At 43.8% G+C, this 16,111-nt stretch overlaps 1 protein-coding gene across 1 annotated transcript; it reads left to right on the forward strand.

Annotated features, from left to right (window-relative positions):
- The first annotated feature begins 2,764 nt into the window (after nt 1–2,764).
- Nucleotides 2,765–15,383, forward strand: LOC311086140 (tripartite motif-containing protein 16-like protein). The gene is made up of 6 exons (XM_084118869.1): nt 2,765–3,422; nt 11,492–11,587; nt 11,683–11,916; nt 13,429–13,588; nt 14,046–14,093; nt 14,341–15,383. The coding sequence occupies exons 1-6, from the start codon at nt 2,844–2,846 to the stop codon at nt 14,859–14,861; spliced, it is 1,638 nt and encodes a 545-aa protein (XP_083974995.1). The 5' UTR covers nt 2,765–2,843; the 3' UTR covers nt 14,862–15,383.
- Nucleotides 15,384–16,111: the final 728 nt, after the last annotated feature.

The following is a 16,111-nucleotide window of genomic DNA, read 5'->3' on the forward strand; positions in this document are numbered from 1 at the left end:
AGAAACACAATAACTACAACTGACTTCCAGCCACACTGAGTGTGAAACCAGTTTACAAACCAGTTTAACATTATTTCTTTCATACATGTACAAAAGTTCTTGTTGAGAATTAACAGATTTAGTTAATAATAAAGTTTGTTGTCACCATGATGGAGATCAGTATTTGCTTTAGTTGGTCTCTTGACCCTTGACTTCTTACCATTCATCTCTCTCTGACTGCTGTAACAGTGAGTTTATAAAACACTTTTGTTGTGGCAAGAAAATGCCAAGAGAAATTTGATCAGGTGTTTTTGGCTTTTGTGATGATGTCACAATTATCCTGGACATGTCTGATTCTCTGATCTTTCCTGTATATATTCTTTGAATTTATGGGTATTTCATATTTATATCTGTGAATCTACAACATGAAATCAATATTTCTGTAACCAGGTCTTCTGAAGAATATCATAATCATATAGTGCATTAATACATTTTTAACTCCTGCTTGACTCAGACACACACAGACATCAATAATAAGCACATGAATCTCAACAATGGTGACAATCAAAAGTTTCATGTCACAATGCATGCTGGGTTCCAGGATAATATAAAACTAATGTTTTAGCATCAGCATCCCAACTAAAGCAAACACTGATCTCTATAATGGTAACTTCAAATCAAACATTTTCAATTAAACATCTCAATAACAACTTCTGTAGATGTATGACAGAAATAAAGTCATACTGGTTAATAATAAGTGTAATAATGTGTAATGGCTGGAAGTCAGTTGTAGTTCTTGTGTTTCTCTATTTTCTGTTCTAACAGCAGGTGTTCATCACTAATGCTCAACAATCACTTTTTACTCTTTGTAGTGTGGATTTCCCTGTGGGGTTGAAAGGGTTAACAGTGTAAGATAAAAAGACACACCCTTGGAATGTATTTTAACAGTAATAAACTGTAAGTTATAAAACAGGTTTATACTGGCAGTAGTTTACTGTAAAATCTTGTTTTTTGGGTCACCATTGTGCTGAAGAGTAGAGCCTGTGCTTCAGTCCAGGAGAAGATCTACAAACATTGATGATTTGCTGCATGTTTCTTTATTTAAAAGATAGTGACTGTGTAGTTGATGGTCAAGTGGAAATCTCTTTATTTACCAAAGTTTTTTTGTGGTTTCAAATGAAAGAAGTTCACAGTAATACTTTGCTCACGTTGTTAATGCTTTATAAATTTTAAATGACAGTTTGTCAATTTAAGGCAGTCGGTTTCTGCAAGTGAAATTAGTTAACTTGAGTTTTAGTGCATTTTTACAGTAACATACTGTAGATTACAGTAAAGAACTGTACAATTAACAGTAAATTACTGGCAACAGTGTTGCCAGTATTTTACTGTAAAAAAACCTGGTAAGGTCTAACAGTGTATAACTACCGGAATTCTACTATAATGGGCGGTCATTCTGACCCAATATAGACTGTACCAAATGTCATTTTTGTTATGTCATACACATTCTAAACTTCTATCGAGGTTTTGAACTGAAGGTCATATTTTAGGCCCATACAACAATCTTTTTGTAATATAGCTATGTTACAGTCGGTGGTTTAGGCTGTTTCCCTCACTTGTTTACTTGGGCGTCTCTCTGCCTCTATGAGCACACAGCACTCTTTCTCATAGGTTGACCTGTTTGCCGTTTGAGAGTTAGCTGGTTGATCGGCTATAAGACGCCAATGAGGAGAAGAAACGAGAGAGAGACTGCGATCCAGCCAGCGTCTTTAAGGTTATGTTTGTTTTGTTATGCTTTATGAATGATGTTTCTCATAGCCTAGTTGTTGTAGGCTACCTTATGTTAGATTCATCATTGTTAGTATAGGTTATCCTAACCAAGCTTATCCAATGTAATAATCTAATAATAACAAGTATAATAATAATAATAATAATAATAATAATAATAAAAACACCACATTTGCACAAGAAACATTTAACAATAAAAAGAGAAGGACATGGACAATAACACGATGGAACTTTTTTTTTTTTTTTTTAGATAATGTTTATTGCTCATATATTCTGATAACTGTATGTTAATTCCTAAATATAAAACAATATACAGAGTCAGACACAGTCAATAATACGAATCTAATGTTGCATTTGTAGCGAGATACCAGCGGTCAAAAGAACGTGACAAAAGAACGAAGACTCAGACCCGAAAGACTCGATGAACTCATATAGTCTTTATGGGACTGACAGGAAGAACGAAAGACTCGGAGGACCCGGCCGAGCCGAACCCGAACTCCCGAACTAATCATTTCTGTATCATGTACAGAGCCTATGGGATGTTGCGCGCATGCGCTGTCAACACAAAATTAACGAACCACTCTCTGAGACACGGTAGTCCCGAGTCATATTAAAGATTCGTTCAAAATGAACGAATCGTTCATGAACGACACATCAATGACATGTTATTATCCAGATGTGACGCGCTTCTGCAACACGCATCAGCTGAGAATCTCTTCACCAAGCCAACGCGCAAACTACCGCAAATAAAACCGAAAGTAAAGCCCAACACGGGCGGAATTGTCCGGAGTCATTTCGGAGTCATAAAGACTGAATTTACTGTATAACGCGGAATGAATGGTTACTGAGCTCGGAACTCGTAATTACGATGTTTTTGACTCCACTAGGACACATGCACAGCAGTAAAGTGACTTTCCTTCACCATGAATGAGGAAGCTGCTTTACAGACACTTTTACACACGTCACTCAAACACAGAAGCAGGAACTATTACAACTCCTCAGTTCAGAGAAACAGAAACAGAAACTGAAGTATTGTTGAGCTGTTGTGTGTTTGTGTCTCTCTGTATTCATGCAGTAAAATGGCAGAAGCCAGAATTTCAGTGGATCAGGATGAGTTCACGTGTCCAGTGTGTCTGGATCTCCTGAAGGATCCAGTGACAATCCTCTGTGGTCACAGTTACTGTAAGATCTGTATTACAGACTGCTGGGATCAGGAGGATGAGAAGAGAGTCTACAGCTGCCCTCAGTGCAGACAGACCTTCAGTCCAAGACCTGCTTTAGCTAAAAACACCATTCTGGCTGAACTGGTGGAGAAACTGAAGAAGACTAAACTTCCTGCTGACTGTTACGCTGGAGCTGGAGACGTGCAGTGTGACGTCTGTACTGGAAGAAAATACAAAGCCGTCAAGTCCTGTCTGGTGTGTCAGGAATCTTACTGTCAAACTCATTTTGACCGTCATGAGGAATATCACTCTCGTAAGCCACACAAAGTGATTGATGCCACTGGACGACTGCAGGACATGATCTGCCGTAAACATGATAAAGAGCTAGAAATGTTCTGCATCACTGATCAACAGTGCATCTGTGTGTGGTGTAAGGAGTATGAACATAAAAACCACAACACTGTATCAAGTGTAGCACAGAGGACAGAGAAACAGGTATGAACTGAGCGGGATTGATCACACAGAAATGAAAGTGTCTTTATTCACTCACTCATTTACTCATGTTGTTCCAAACCAGTTTGACTGAGTTACTTCTGTGGAATATAAAAGATGACATTTTGAAGAATTTCTCTTCTATTTTAGTTTATACATTGTAAGTCAATGGAGTAAAAAGTTTCAAGCTCCAAAAAGGAGAAAAAGCATAAAAGTAATCTAAACAACTAGTGGTTAAAGAAAGGAGTACACTTAAGTGTATTGACATGCACTTGTAGTGTACTTCAAATTAAAAGTATATTATTTAAAAAAAAAAAAAAAATATATATATATATATATACTTGCAGATAATATAATAATAATGAAATGAAAGGCCACTTAAATGCACTTAAAGAGAGTCAACTTTCATGACTGTACACTTTATAAAGTACACTTTTTTATCATGTAAAATTAAGTACATTTTAATAATATTTAATATTTCAATTTAACTCAGTAGAATTATGAAATTACATTATATACTTAAATCTTACTTAAGTGGGTCAAAAAGTCACTCTTAAGTTCAGCTAATTGCTTTATATTTACATTTAAACTATAATACATTTTCATTTAATAGCAATTAACATGCAATTACGTCGTGTCTGAAAACATTACGTTCAGTTCACACTTATTTCACAATTACTTTATATTCTTTTAAAGTATATCATTTCCAAAATAAGTGAAGTCTTTAAAATATGCTACTTTTAAAAGAGCCACATTTTTATTCACAAATCAAATCATTGATAAACTCATGTATGTGGAGCCCAAATCAAATATGATGACATCAAAAACATCAAACTTCACTGGTGTTTGTGTCATGACATCATGGTGTTTAGTCATGTGACTGTGACATGAAAGAACCAATGAGCTGCTTGGTAATTTCCCCGTAGCCCTTTCCAGCCTTGTGGAGGTGTACAATTTTGTCTCTAGTGTCTTTGGACAGCTCTTTGGTCTTGGCCATGTTAGTAGTTGGATTCTTACTGATTGTATGGGGTGGACAGGTGTCTTTATGCAGCTAACGACCTCAAACAGGTGCATCTAATTTAGGATAATAAATGGAGTGGAGGTGGACATTTTAAAGGCAGACTAACAGGTCTTTGAGGGTCAGAATTCTAGCTGATAGACAGGTGTTCAAATACTTATTTGCAGCTGTATCATACACATAAATTGTTAAAAAATCATATATTGTGATTTCTGGTTTTTTTTTTTTTTTAGATTATGTCTCTCACAGTGGACATGCACCTACGATGACAATTTCAGACCCCTCCATGATTTCCAAGTGGGAGAACTTGCAAAATAGCAGGGTGTCCAAATACTTATTTTCCTCACTGTATATTCTTTTAAAGTATATCATTTCCAAAATAAATGAAGTCTTTAAAATATGCTACTTTTAAAAGAGCCACATTTTTATTCACAAATCAAATCATTGATAAACTCATGTATGTGGAGCCCAAATCAAATATGATGACATCAAAAACATCAAACTTCACTGGTGTTTGTGTCATGACATCATGGTGTTTAGTCATGTGACTGTGACATGAAAGAACCAATGAGGTTTGATGTTATTGATGTGTCACCATATTTTATTTGGCCTCTGTAAACCGCTGAGACATTCTTCTAAATATCTTCTGTTGTGTCTCACAATAGACAGAAAGTCATACAGGTTTGGAGCGACATGAGGGAGAGTAAATGATGATACTAATGATGTAAAACGTAATCGGTTACCTAACGTAACCTCTGTTCTCTCTAGAAGAGGGAACAAGTATTGCGTAAGTTGCTTACGCTACGGGTAAAGTCATCTTTTCTCGAGATATGAAGCCAAAAAAATTATCCTTAATTTTTATAATCTTGTCGACGCAGTGCAGCAGCAGGCAGACCTAGAGCAGGCTAACTAGTGTGCTCATTGGCTGCCCTGCGGCAACTGCACAGCCTACCACTGAGCCTGGCGTGACGTCACGCCCAATGGGGGCGCTTGGCGCCCTCACGCATCACAGCCCACCAGAAGGGGCGTGGTTAAGCGTATAAAAGGAGGCTCAGAGGCTGGTTCACTGGTTTTCGTCAATGAAGCGAATGAGCTCGTGGCGCGAGCACGGCGGGTTACGCAATACTCGTTCCCTCTTCTAGAGAGAACAGAGGTTACGTTAGGTTAGGTAACCGATTACGTTCTCTTACGAGAGGTTCTCTCGTATTGCGTAAGTTGCTTACGCTACGGGAACACCCTTGTCAACGCCGTGCGCGCCCAGCATCCCCTGAATGAGTCCCAGGGAAAGCCCGGGGAACACGATAAGTGGGAGCCGGGCGGCCAACAGAATGGCTAGCGCATGTACATAAGCACACAGTAGGGAGTGCAGAGCGGCCCAGCCGGTCTGAACTGAAACCTACACAACCCTTTATAGTGCAGCTCAACCAGGAGAGCTAAATCGAACAGCAGTAGCCTGCACACGAGAATGTGGGCCGGGCATACACGCGACTTAGACTGATAAAAGTTTAGCCTGCAGGGTGGGAACTTCCAGATTGTAAAACCTAACAAATGTAGAAGGGGAGGCCCAGCCCGCCGCCGTACAAATGTCATGAATGGAAATCCCGCTGGACCAAGCCCACGACGAGGCCATGCCTCTAGTGGAGTGAGCTCTGATGCCCAAGGGGCACTGCAGGTTTTTAGATGCGTAAGCAGCCGCAATAGCGTCCACTATCCATCTGGATAGACTGTGTTTTGAGGCGGCGAGACCCTTGGTGCGCCCACCAAACGAAACGAAAAGCTGCTCCGAGCGCCTGACAGCGGCGGAGCACGTGATGTAATTTCTCAGTGCTCTGACAGGGCAGAGGAGGTTATTATCGACCTTGCTGCCGGATGCCGGCAAAGCTGAGAGAGAAATGACTTGCGCTCTGAAGGGAGTGCCCATCACTTTGGGGACATAACCGTGCCTCGGTTTGAGAATGACTTTCGAGTCATTAGGTCCAAACTCGAGGCACGCAGCGTTAACTGATAACGCGTGTAGGTCACCCACACGTTTGACTGATGACAAAGCTATCAGAAAAACGGTTTTGAGCGTGAGATATTTGAAATCCACAGTTTTTATCGGTTCAAAGGGATGCGCTTTCAAGGCCTCTAGGACCAGGGAAAGATCCCAAATAGGAACCGACGGGGGCCGCGGGGGGCTGGCTCCTCTAAGGAAGCGGATGATGAACTCGTTCCTTCCTAATGCGCGGCCATGTGCCGAGTCAGCGAACGCTGAAATGGCAGCAACATACACTTTGAGCGTGGAGGGGGACCTGCCCATGTCCAACAGCTCTTGAAGGAAGCAAAGCACCCGCGAGACCCCACACGTATGTGGGTCCAAATCTTTGGCGGTGCACCACTTATCGAACACAGACCATTTCGACGAGTAGAGCCGTCTCGTAGAGGGAGCTCTAGACTGTGTGATAGTGTTTACAACCCCTTTTGGCAGGTCAACGGGTATTCGTTGATTATCCATGCATGCAGAGACCAGCGCTCTGGATGAGGATGCCAGATCGAGCCGCGGGCTTGAGAGAGAAGGTCTCTCCTCACCGGGATCGGCCATGGGGCTGTGTCTGCCAGCCGCATTAACTCCGGGAACCACGTTTGATTCTCCCAGTGCGGGGCTATGAGGAGCACCGAGTGGCGCGCTTCCCTGATTCTCCCGATGACCTGTGGCAACAGTGAGACTGGGGGGAAAGCGTACAGCGGGCCGCTGGGCCAGGTCTGGGCCAGCGCATCCTCGTTCTTTGAAAAGAACCTTGGGCAGTGAGCGTTGTCTTTTGACGCAAAAAGGTCGACTTCCGCTTTGCCGAAAAGGCGCCACAATAACTGTACTGTCTGGGGATGCAAAGACCATTCCCCCGGGGAACATTGTCTCTGGACAGTCTGTCTGGACCATCGTTCAGGTGACCGGGCACATGCGTGGCTCTCAGCGAGCGCAGTGAGTGCTGAGCCCAAACGAGGAGGCGTTACGCCAGGGCGCAGAGAATTTTTGATCTGACACCGCCCTGACGGTTCACGTAGGACACCACTGACGTATTGTCCGTGCGGACTAGTACATGGTGATCCCGCAGGTATGGGAGGAAGTGCTTCAGCGCATTCTCGACCACCAGCATCTCTAGACAGTTTATGTGAAGGCGATTTTCCTGGTCTGACCAGAGGCCATAGACCGGTCTGCCCTCGAAAAGATAAACCGGTCTGCCCTCCCATTGTCACCCCCATGTGGTACCATTCGGCCGCCAGCCAGGGCTGCAGGGCTGAAACACAGCCCTGATTCACACTGATTCGCGAGCCGCCGGCAGTCCAGGCTCGGTGAGGCACTCGCGCTTTCAGCCAGCGTTGTAGCGGGCGCATGCGCAGTAAGCCCAGCTGGAGCACAGCTGCAGCTGAGGCCATATGGCCCAACATTCTCTGAAATGTTCTCAGTGGGACCCGGCTGCCTGTGTGGAAAGACGCGGCGAGATGTCGAATGCAGCGCGCGCGATGCGTTGACAATCTGGCCGTCATAGCCACCGAGTCCAGTTCTATTCGCAGAAAGGAAATTGACTGACTGGGCAGTAATGAGCTCTTGGTCCAGTTGACCGAGAGACCCAGGCTTTCCAGATGGCTGAGGAGCGTTGTTCTGTGAGACATGAGATTTGTCTCTGACTGCACCAGTATCAGACAGTCGTCCAGATAGTTCAATATCCGCATCCCCTGTCTTCGCAGGGGAGCGAGAGCCGCGTCCATGCACTTCGTGAATGTACGGGGTGCTAGAGACAGGCCGAACGGCAGGACGGTGTATTGATATACTTGACCGTCGAAGGCGAATCTCAAGAATGGCCTGTGACGGGGTATAATCTGGATCTGAAAAAATGCGTCTTTCAGATCGAGAGAGATAAAGCAGTTCCTCGGGCGAATTTGCATGAGGATTTGTCTGGTTGTGATCATTTTGAACGGCCATCTCATGAGAGCTTTGTTCAAATATCTCAGATCTAAAATAGGTCTTAGAGCTCCGTCCTTCTTGGGTACGAGGAAATAACGGCTGTAAAAGCCCGTCTCGCTCAGAGAAGGATGCACCATTTCTATAGCCACCTTGCACAGCAGTTTTGCTATTTCTGCCTGAAGCAGGTGCGCTACTTCTGTATTCACTCTCGTCTCGGTCCGTGCTCGAAAGCGCGGGGGACGGCGAGCGAATTGTAGTGAATAGCCCTGCTTTATAGTATTCAGCACCCATTCTGACACGCCCGGAATCGCTTCCCATGCTTTCGCACGCATAGCTAGGGGTCGAATGGTCTCTGGGTTCAGATCGCCGCCCTGCGCGGGATGGGAAACCTGTCGGTGCTCGAATACGGAGGCTCGCTGACAGCGGTGGCTGGCTGGACAGCACACAACGGCTCGGTCGCTATGGACGGAGAACATTTTGTGGCTAGAAACCCGTGGCGCGAGAGCGGCGATGGGGTTAGCGTATTTATTGGTAAGTGCGCGCGCTCGTGAGCGGGCACAGGGCTTACATACGCAACACGGCCAGTGTTTGGGAGCTTTAGAGGATCTGAACCCCGGGACAACTGTGTGACAGAGCGGGCAGTGGGTAGGTGTGGGCACATTTCCTACACTTAGCACTCGAGCGGCGCGTGCCGCTTTATGAGAGTGCGCTCTGTGGGACATACCGGGGGGATCGTGCTTGTGTGTAGGGGTGAACACAGAGATGTGGGCACATTTTCTACACTCATAACACCCTCGGCGTGAGCCGGATAACCAGACATTACGCTCTTTTTGAGATTTCTCTGGGTCGCCGTAAAAACGGCGTTTGTGTGCAGGCGAGCGAGTTGTATAACTGACTCGTTGGCTGCGGTGTACACTGCTGCAGTAGCCTTTTCTAAGGGGACTGACAGAGGTGGGCGCTTTGATGGCGGTCCGGCCGCGGCGGGACTCAACCATCTTTTCCTCCCTGCGGTTGCTAGGAGGACTTTGCGGGCTCGGGCTCCAGCGCTATCTTGGGCTGGGGTCCCCGAGGGGGAGGCGGTCTGTGACAGCTGGTCAAGCGCGATCTAGGGCGGCCGCCCTGTCGTTGCTGCGAAGACGGAGGCCGAGAAGAGCGCTGTGACGAGCTGTGTGCAGGAGGCCGATTCTGAGAGCGGCCTGCAGCTGAGCTCGAGCGGCGGGGCAGGAAGATATTCAGGCCTGCGACGCCTTCTGTACCTCCGAAAAACGATCCACAATCCCGCTTACCGCTGGGCCGAAGAGACCGGTGGGGGAGAGCGGTGGCGTTGAGGAACACGGAGCGCTCAGATTCGCTCATATCCGCGAGCTTCAACCAAAGATGTCTTTCGGTGACGGTGAGCGAAGCCATGGATCTCCTGATGGCTTGTGCCGCGGACTTTGTAGTGCGAAGCGAGAGGTCCGTTGCGCTGCGCAGGTCCGTCAGGACAGCGTGATCCGGGCCTTTCTCGTCCATTTTGCGGAGGAGATCGGCTTGAAGGATCTGGAGAACAGCCATCGAGTGCAGAGCGGAAGCAGCCCAGCGAAGGCGCAGCCGACGAGAGCTGATGTGGTCCTGCAGGCTTTGGACGGCAGGGCAGACTTTGAGCGCCATCAAGCGGATGGCGGGCAAAGGTGCGTTGCGACAGCCTCTTCTACCGGGGGGATTTGAGTATATCCCTTCTCGACGGCCCCGTCTACTTGAGAGAGGGTCGAGGAGACCGGAGAGCGGAGTCTAGCGGAGAAGGGGATGCTCCAAGACTTTGAGAGCTCGGTGTGAAGCTCAGGCAGGAAGGGTGCTGACCTAGAAGCAGGCGCTTGGCGGCGGCTAGGCAGAAAACACCCGTCGAGTCTGTTGGGCGCGGGCGCCTTCGGAGGGGACCACTCGAGGCCCAGTTGGTCGACCGCCTTAGTGAGGAGGCGGAGAAGCTCCGCGTCGACATTGGCGCGGGACCTGCTAGACTCCCGTGTCGAAGAGGAGGCGGAGCGGTGAGATCCGGACCACTCTTCACTGTCCGAGGCTAGAAGAGAGCAGCTGTCGCCGATAGCAGCTTCATCCCCTGAGGCAACGGCAGTGCGGGCGAGAGCCGGCAGCTGCGCGTTGGAGAAGGGGGGCGGGGAAGGAGAGAGCGAGGCTCGCGGGAAGGGATCCGGCGAGCACTCAGCTGCTGCATCGGGCTCCGGTGGCCTCTGGGAGCGGCGCTTCTTCTTGCGCGGCCCGGTGGAGGCAGGCGGAGAGACAGCGGGAGCGTCGAACGAGGCAAGTCGAGCCCGCAGGGTCGACATCGACAGTTCTTCGCAGAATTCGCAGCCCCCCGAAGAGAGAGCGAGGGCTGCGTGGTCTTGTCCCAGGCAGAGAGTGCAGATCACATGGTGGTCCCTGTCGCTGAGCGGGGCTCTGCACAAGCCGCAGGAAATGCGAGGCATTTTGAATCAAATGCCTTGCGCCCTTTTAGAATAGTGTGTCGCGGCGGCGAGCACACAGTGAAGCACAATAATAAAAGGATACTATCGCCGGATAGCGAAGCAGGCACGGATGGCTGAAGGCGGCGAAGACGATCGGCTTCCTCAGACTCTATCCTCGGCTTGCTGGTCGCTTGATTCGATTCCTTTTATACGCTTAACCACGCCCCTTCTGGCGGGCTGTGACGCGTGAGGGCGCCAAGCGCCCCCATTTGGCGTGTGGTAGGCTCAGTGGTAGGCTGCTGCAGTTGCCGCAGGGCAGCCAATGAGCACGCTAGTTAGCCTGCTCTAGGTCTGCCTGCTGCTGCACTGCGTTGACAAGATTATAAAAATTAAGGATAATTTTTTGGCTTCATATCTCGAGAAAAGATGACTTTACCCGTAGCGTAAGCAACTTACGCAATACGAGAGAACCTCTCGTAAGAGAACTAGGCACTGATGAAATACTGCTGACATTCATTTCAGGAAACCATGAATCTGTGGTTTGAACCAGACAGTAAAAACTTACCATGCAATATCTTTAACCACTTCACCAACTCTGGATTCATGTAACTTTAATGTTTGTTTGACAGTAGTTTTATGTGTCATTCCCTGTCATTGGTTTGTCCTCCAGAAACAGCTGAAGGAGACGCAGATGAAGATCCGTCAGAGAATCCAGCAGAGACAGAAAGATCTTCAGCATCTGAGAGAGGCTGTGAAGTCTCATAAGGTGAGTCTGGAGAAGAAGAGAAGTTTGAGACGTCTCAGTTTGGACTCTGTCAGTCGTGCTGAAGCCACTGTGTGATTGTGATGTGTGTGTAACAGCGCTCTGCACAGACAGCAGTGAAGGACAGTGAGAGGATCTTCACTGAGATCATCTGCTCCATTGAGAGAAGCCGCTCTGAGGTCACACAGCGGATCAGAGATCAGGAAAAGACTGCAGTGAGTCGAGCTGAAGGACGACTGGAGCGACTGGAGCAGGAGATCAATGATCTGAGGAGGAGAGACGCTGAGCTGGAGCAGCTTTCACATACACAAGATTACATCCAGTTCCTGCAGGTAACAGAGATCTAGAAGAACAGGATCATAGTGGACTTGAGCAAGATCCTGCTATGACAGAGAAACATTTCATGAGAGCAGAATGAGCCGTTGACTGAGATGACTCAGAAGTTCAGTCAGATTCAGTCAAGTGTTGTGTTATCATATAATCATCAGTCAGACTCTCATCTGATCATCTTCTGTTTAAAGAGACACACTTACAAAGCCCTGGGAAATTTACCATTAAATATGAACTCATTTTTCCTTCTGGTTTCTTCTGCCTTCACTGTAAACCCAAATAAGTTAGCAGAACTCAAAACATTTAAGGCAATTGATTGCCTCAATTTTTTTAAATTTTTAAATTCAAAGTTTAAGTAAGCAGAACTGGCAGATTTTAAGTTTTGTACTTAAATATTTCAAGTTAAGAACAATTCAAATCAGAGTACACTATTTCATACATTTAACTTAAAACATTCATGTAATCTCAAAGTGAACACTTTCATTAGTATTAACTTATAGTTTTAACAAGCTAGTTTGCTAACATACTATGTTATCATGCTAACAATAGTATGTTATACAGCACTTGCTGTATGAGTGCAACAGTATAAAGATTTTATTTGCTCTCAAATCAAGCCGCATGCACCACTTGTCACCATGATGTTAACTATCCTAAAACCAACATTAACAGAAATTCTTCTAAATTATCATAACAAAACATTAATCAATACTCATCTCCCACTTAACATTAATCTTGCACAAAAAAAAAACATTATATCACACTTAATTTTAGCATTTACTCTCCCATTCAAGTGCCATCGGCAAAGCATGCTGGGAAATAGACATCCCAGCCGTTTCAGTTAAACTTAAGTTTGTTTAAATTAAGATAAATAATGTCATAAAACTCAAAACAATGAAACTAAAATATATCAGTTCTGTGAACTTGAAAGAAAAAGAAAGTGCTAAATACTCAAAAAAGTTAATTTGACTGAACTAATTAGTTTAATTTAAGTTTGTCCTACTCAAACCAATTAATTATTTTGAGCGTTAGGGTTTACAGTGTGATGAAATCAGTGAACTTAACCATATTTCAAAGACAATAGAAATAATTCTGAAATTACATATACAGATACTTAAATCCTACTCAAGTTGGTCAAAAAGCTCTCTAAATATTAGCTAATTGCATTTAATATAAATTTAGACATTCATTTAAGTAAAATAATTGAAAAATAATTAAGTGTCTGAAAGCATTACATTCAATGCTCTTAAGTGTGTATATATATATATATATATATATATATATATATATATATTCAAATTATATTATTATTATTATTATTATTATTAAGTGTCAAATACTAGAGTTTGTAGCATTAAATGATGAATATGAGGAGAATGTGCTGATTGTGTGAAAGTGCTGGATTGAAGCGAGTCACTGAAGAGAAGTCAAGTCAACAAGAGTCGCTCAGATCTGATATAGTGCATGTTATTGGCTGAAGTGTGGAGATGATGAGTTTTGATTTCTGTTTTCTGTAGAGTTTCCAGTCTCTCTCAGCACCTCCTGAATCTACAGACGAACCCGACGTTTCCTTCAGTTCTCTCTCCTCTTTTGATGGCGTGAGAGAATCTGTCCGTCAGCTGAGAGACAAACTGGAGGATTTCTGCAAAGAGGAGATCAAGAAGATCTCAGACGGAGGTAAAGTCCTGCGCCTCGTTTATACAGACGTGTGGAGAAAGATCCCAAACCTGAACGTACAACCATTTCTGAAATGTTCCTACGATTTATAAAATGACTATTTTCACAAAATTGTCCTTAAATGCATCTCAGTTTATAAATCCCAGTTCATCTTAAATTCAAGTCCATCAAATCCTCCTACAGAACGGCCACAAATATCTCTTGATGGTTCAGAAATACGGACTCATCATCGTGGACAAGCGTGTATATGTCCATGACGGAGGATGAAATCCATGGAATTTAGGATCAATCCAATGTGTGTGTTTTATAAATGAAGCCTCTGGAGATTATTAATCTGCTCTCAGAAATAAGTCCATCATCTAATATTATAGAGCATCATATTAGAAATGCCTTAGAAATGAATGTATTTTATCTTGTCATTTCTCTTCACACTGTTCATGTCTGTTTATTTCCACAGTCACTTTCACCAACATGAATCCCAAGACCAGGAACGACTTCCTACAATGTGAGTCACTAGAAAACAAGCAGAAAAACTCACTGAATGTGTTCATGTTCTTCCTGTAGAAGGAGAAATAAATCATGATAGAAGAGTTTTATAATTGATCATGTAAATGATGATTTGCACTGGATATTTGGTCAGCTGTACTGAGACACTGATGATACACTGAACATTGATTCATGAAGAGTTCAGATACATTAAAAGATCAGACAGATTCATAATTCCTGTTTCTGATGTGTTTTCTCTCCATCAGATTCCCATCAGCTCACTCTGGATCTGAACACAGTGAATAAACACCTCAGTCTGTCTGAGAGGAACAGAGTGATTACTGGCACTGACACAGAGCAGCCGTATCCTGATCATCCAGACAGATTTGATCGTCATTATCAGGTGTTGTGTAGAGAGAGTGTGTGTGGACGCTGTTACTGGGAGATTGAGTGGATTGGGAATAGTGGTGTATTTATATCAGTGTCGTATAAGAGCATCAGCAGGAAGGGATCGGTTAATGAGTGTGCGTTTGGATATAATGATCAGTCCTGGAGTTTGGACTGCTTTTCCTCCAGATTCACATTCATACACAATAACATACAGACTTCTCTCCCTGTGTCCATCAGCAGAAGAATAGGAGTGTATGTGGATCACAGTGCAGGAACTCTGTCCTTCTACAGCGTCTCTGACACAATGAGCCTCATCCACACAGTCCAGACCACATTCACTCAGACGCTCTATCCTGGGTTTTGGGTTAGTTCTGGATCATCAGTGAAACTGTGTTGATGTTTCAGAACAGATTGTAGAGAGATTTTACCCACAATACTTTGAGCTGCACGATAAATCAGTAACAGTGAGATACAGAGACTCTTATTTTAATTTTCTTTAATATCTTAACTTCTGCAACAGAAATAACAGAATAAATGTGTGTATTAAAATCTTTATAAAGACAATAAGAATGGTGTGTGTTTATCAAGCTATAATTGTATTGATGGAAATCATATTAATTTAGTTTTTATTGTATTGACAATCATTTTAATATTACTATTAAAAGTAACTTTCATTTGAAATTAAACAAATAAAATGAAAAGATTAAGGAATAATGAATGAATGACTTTCGCAACATTTGATGTTGATGGAAAATAGTTGTTTCCAGATATGGAGAAATATATCAGTGTTGTTGCAAAAAGCAGTGAGCTCTAGTTAAAAAGAAAAGATTGCAGCTGAAAAAGATGCTAATGAAATTAAGGAAAATAAAAGTGCAGCTTCACAAAATATTTACTCTGTGCTTTTTCTTTTCTGTCTGTCTTCTTGCTTCTCTATATGGATGTGTGGAGTTGAGCCATTTCACTTCAGATCAACCAATAGACACTACATCCACATAAATGGAGAACACAGCCTCCAAAGCATGCAGCTACAGGAAAAAAATAATCAATATATTGTAACATGTTAAAAGCTCTCCCAGTATCCCAAAATTATTTATTTTTGTTAAACAAAGAAAATGGAAGCATTCAATATTCAGGAGAAGGTCTAGCCAAAACAACAAACAAAAGGAGAAACTTACTTGTAACAGTCATCAGCTGGAGTGCCCTTGAGAGCCAGCAGAGGACACTCCACATCAGACTATCGTGATCCAGCTGATGACATTACTTAAAACAACAAGACCTCGCAGATAATGAATGAGTGTACATGGTTTAAATAGGCTGAGACTAACAAGGTAATGAGACTCAGGTGAATGCAATCAGGGATGATGAGTGCGGGCAGTGAGTTATGGGAAATGTAGTTGTGAGGGAATCACGATAGTCTGATCTGGAGTGTCCTCTGGTGGCTCTCAAGGCCACTCAAGCCGATGACCGTTACATTACTATTGGAAGGAGAACTAAATTACATATTTTTACATTTTTGCAATTACATAAAAAAGTATAATAATCCTAACTGAGGTGAATATATTGTATATGTACTGCAAGTATAGTATATTAACACAGGCATCTAACTTTAAAATCAGAAATTAGCAGAAATCAGAAACTCAAAATTAT

The sequence above is a fragment of the Abramis brama genome, assembly GCF_963993115.1.
Source record: "Abramis brama genome assembly, chromosome: 1".
Taxonomy (NCBI): domain Eukaryota; kingdom Metazoa; phylum Chordata; class Actinopteri; order Cypriniformes; family Leuciscidae; genus Abramis; species Abramis brama.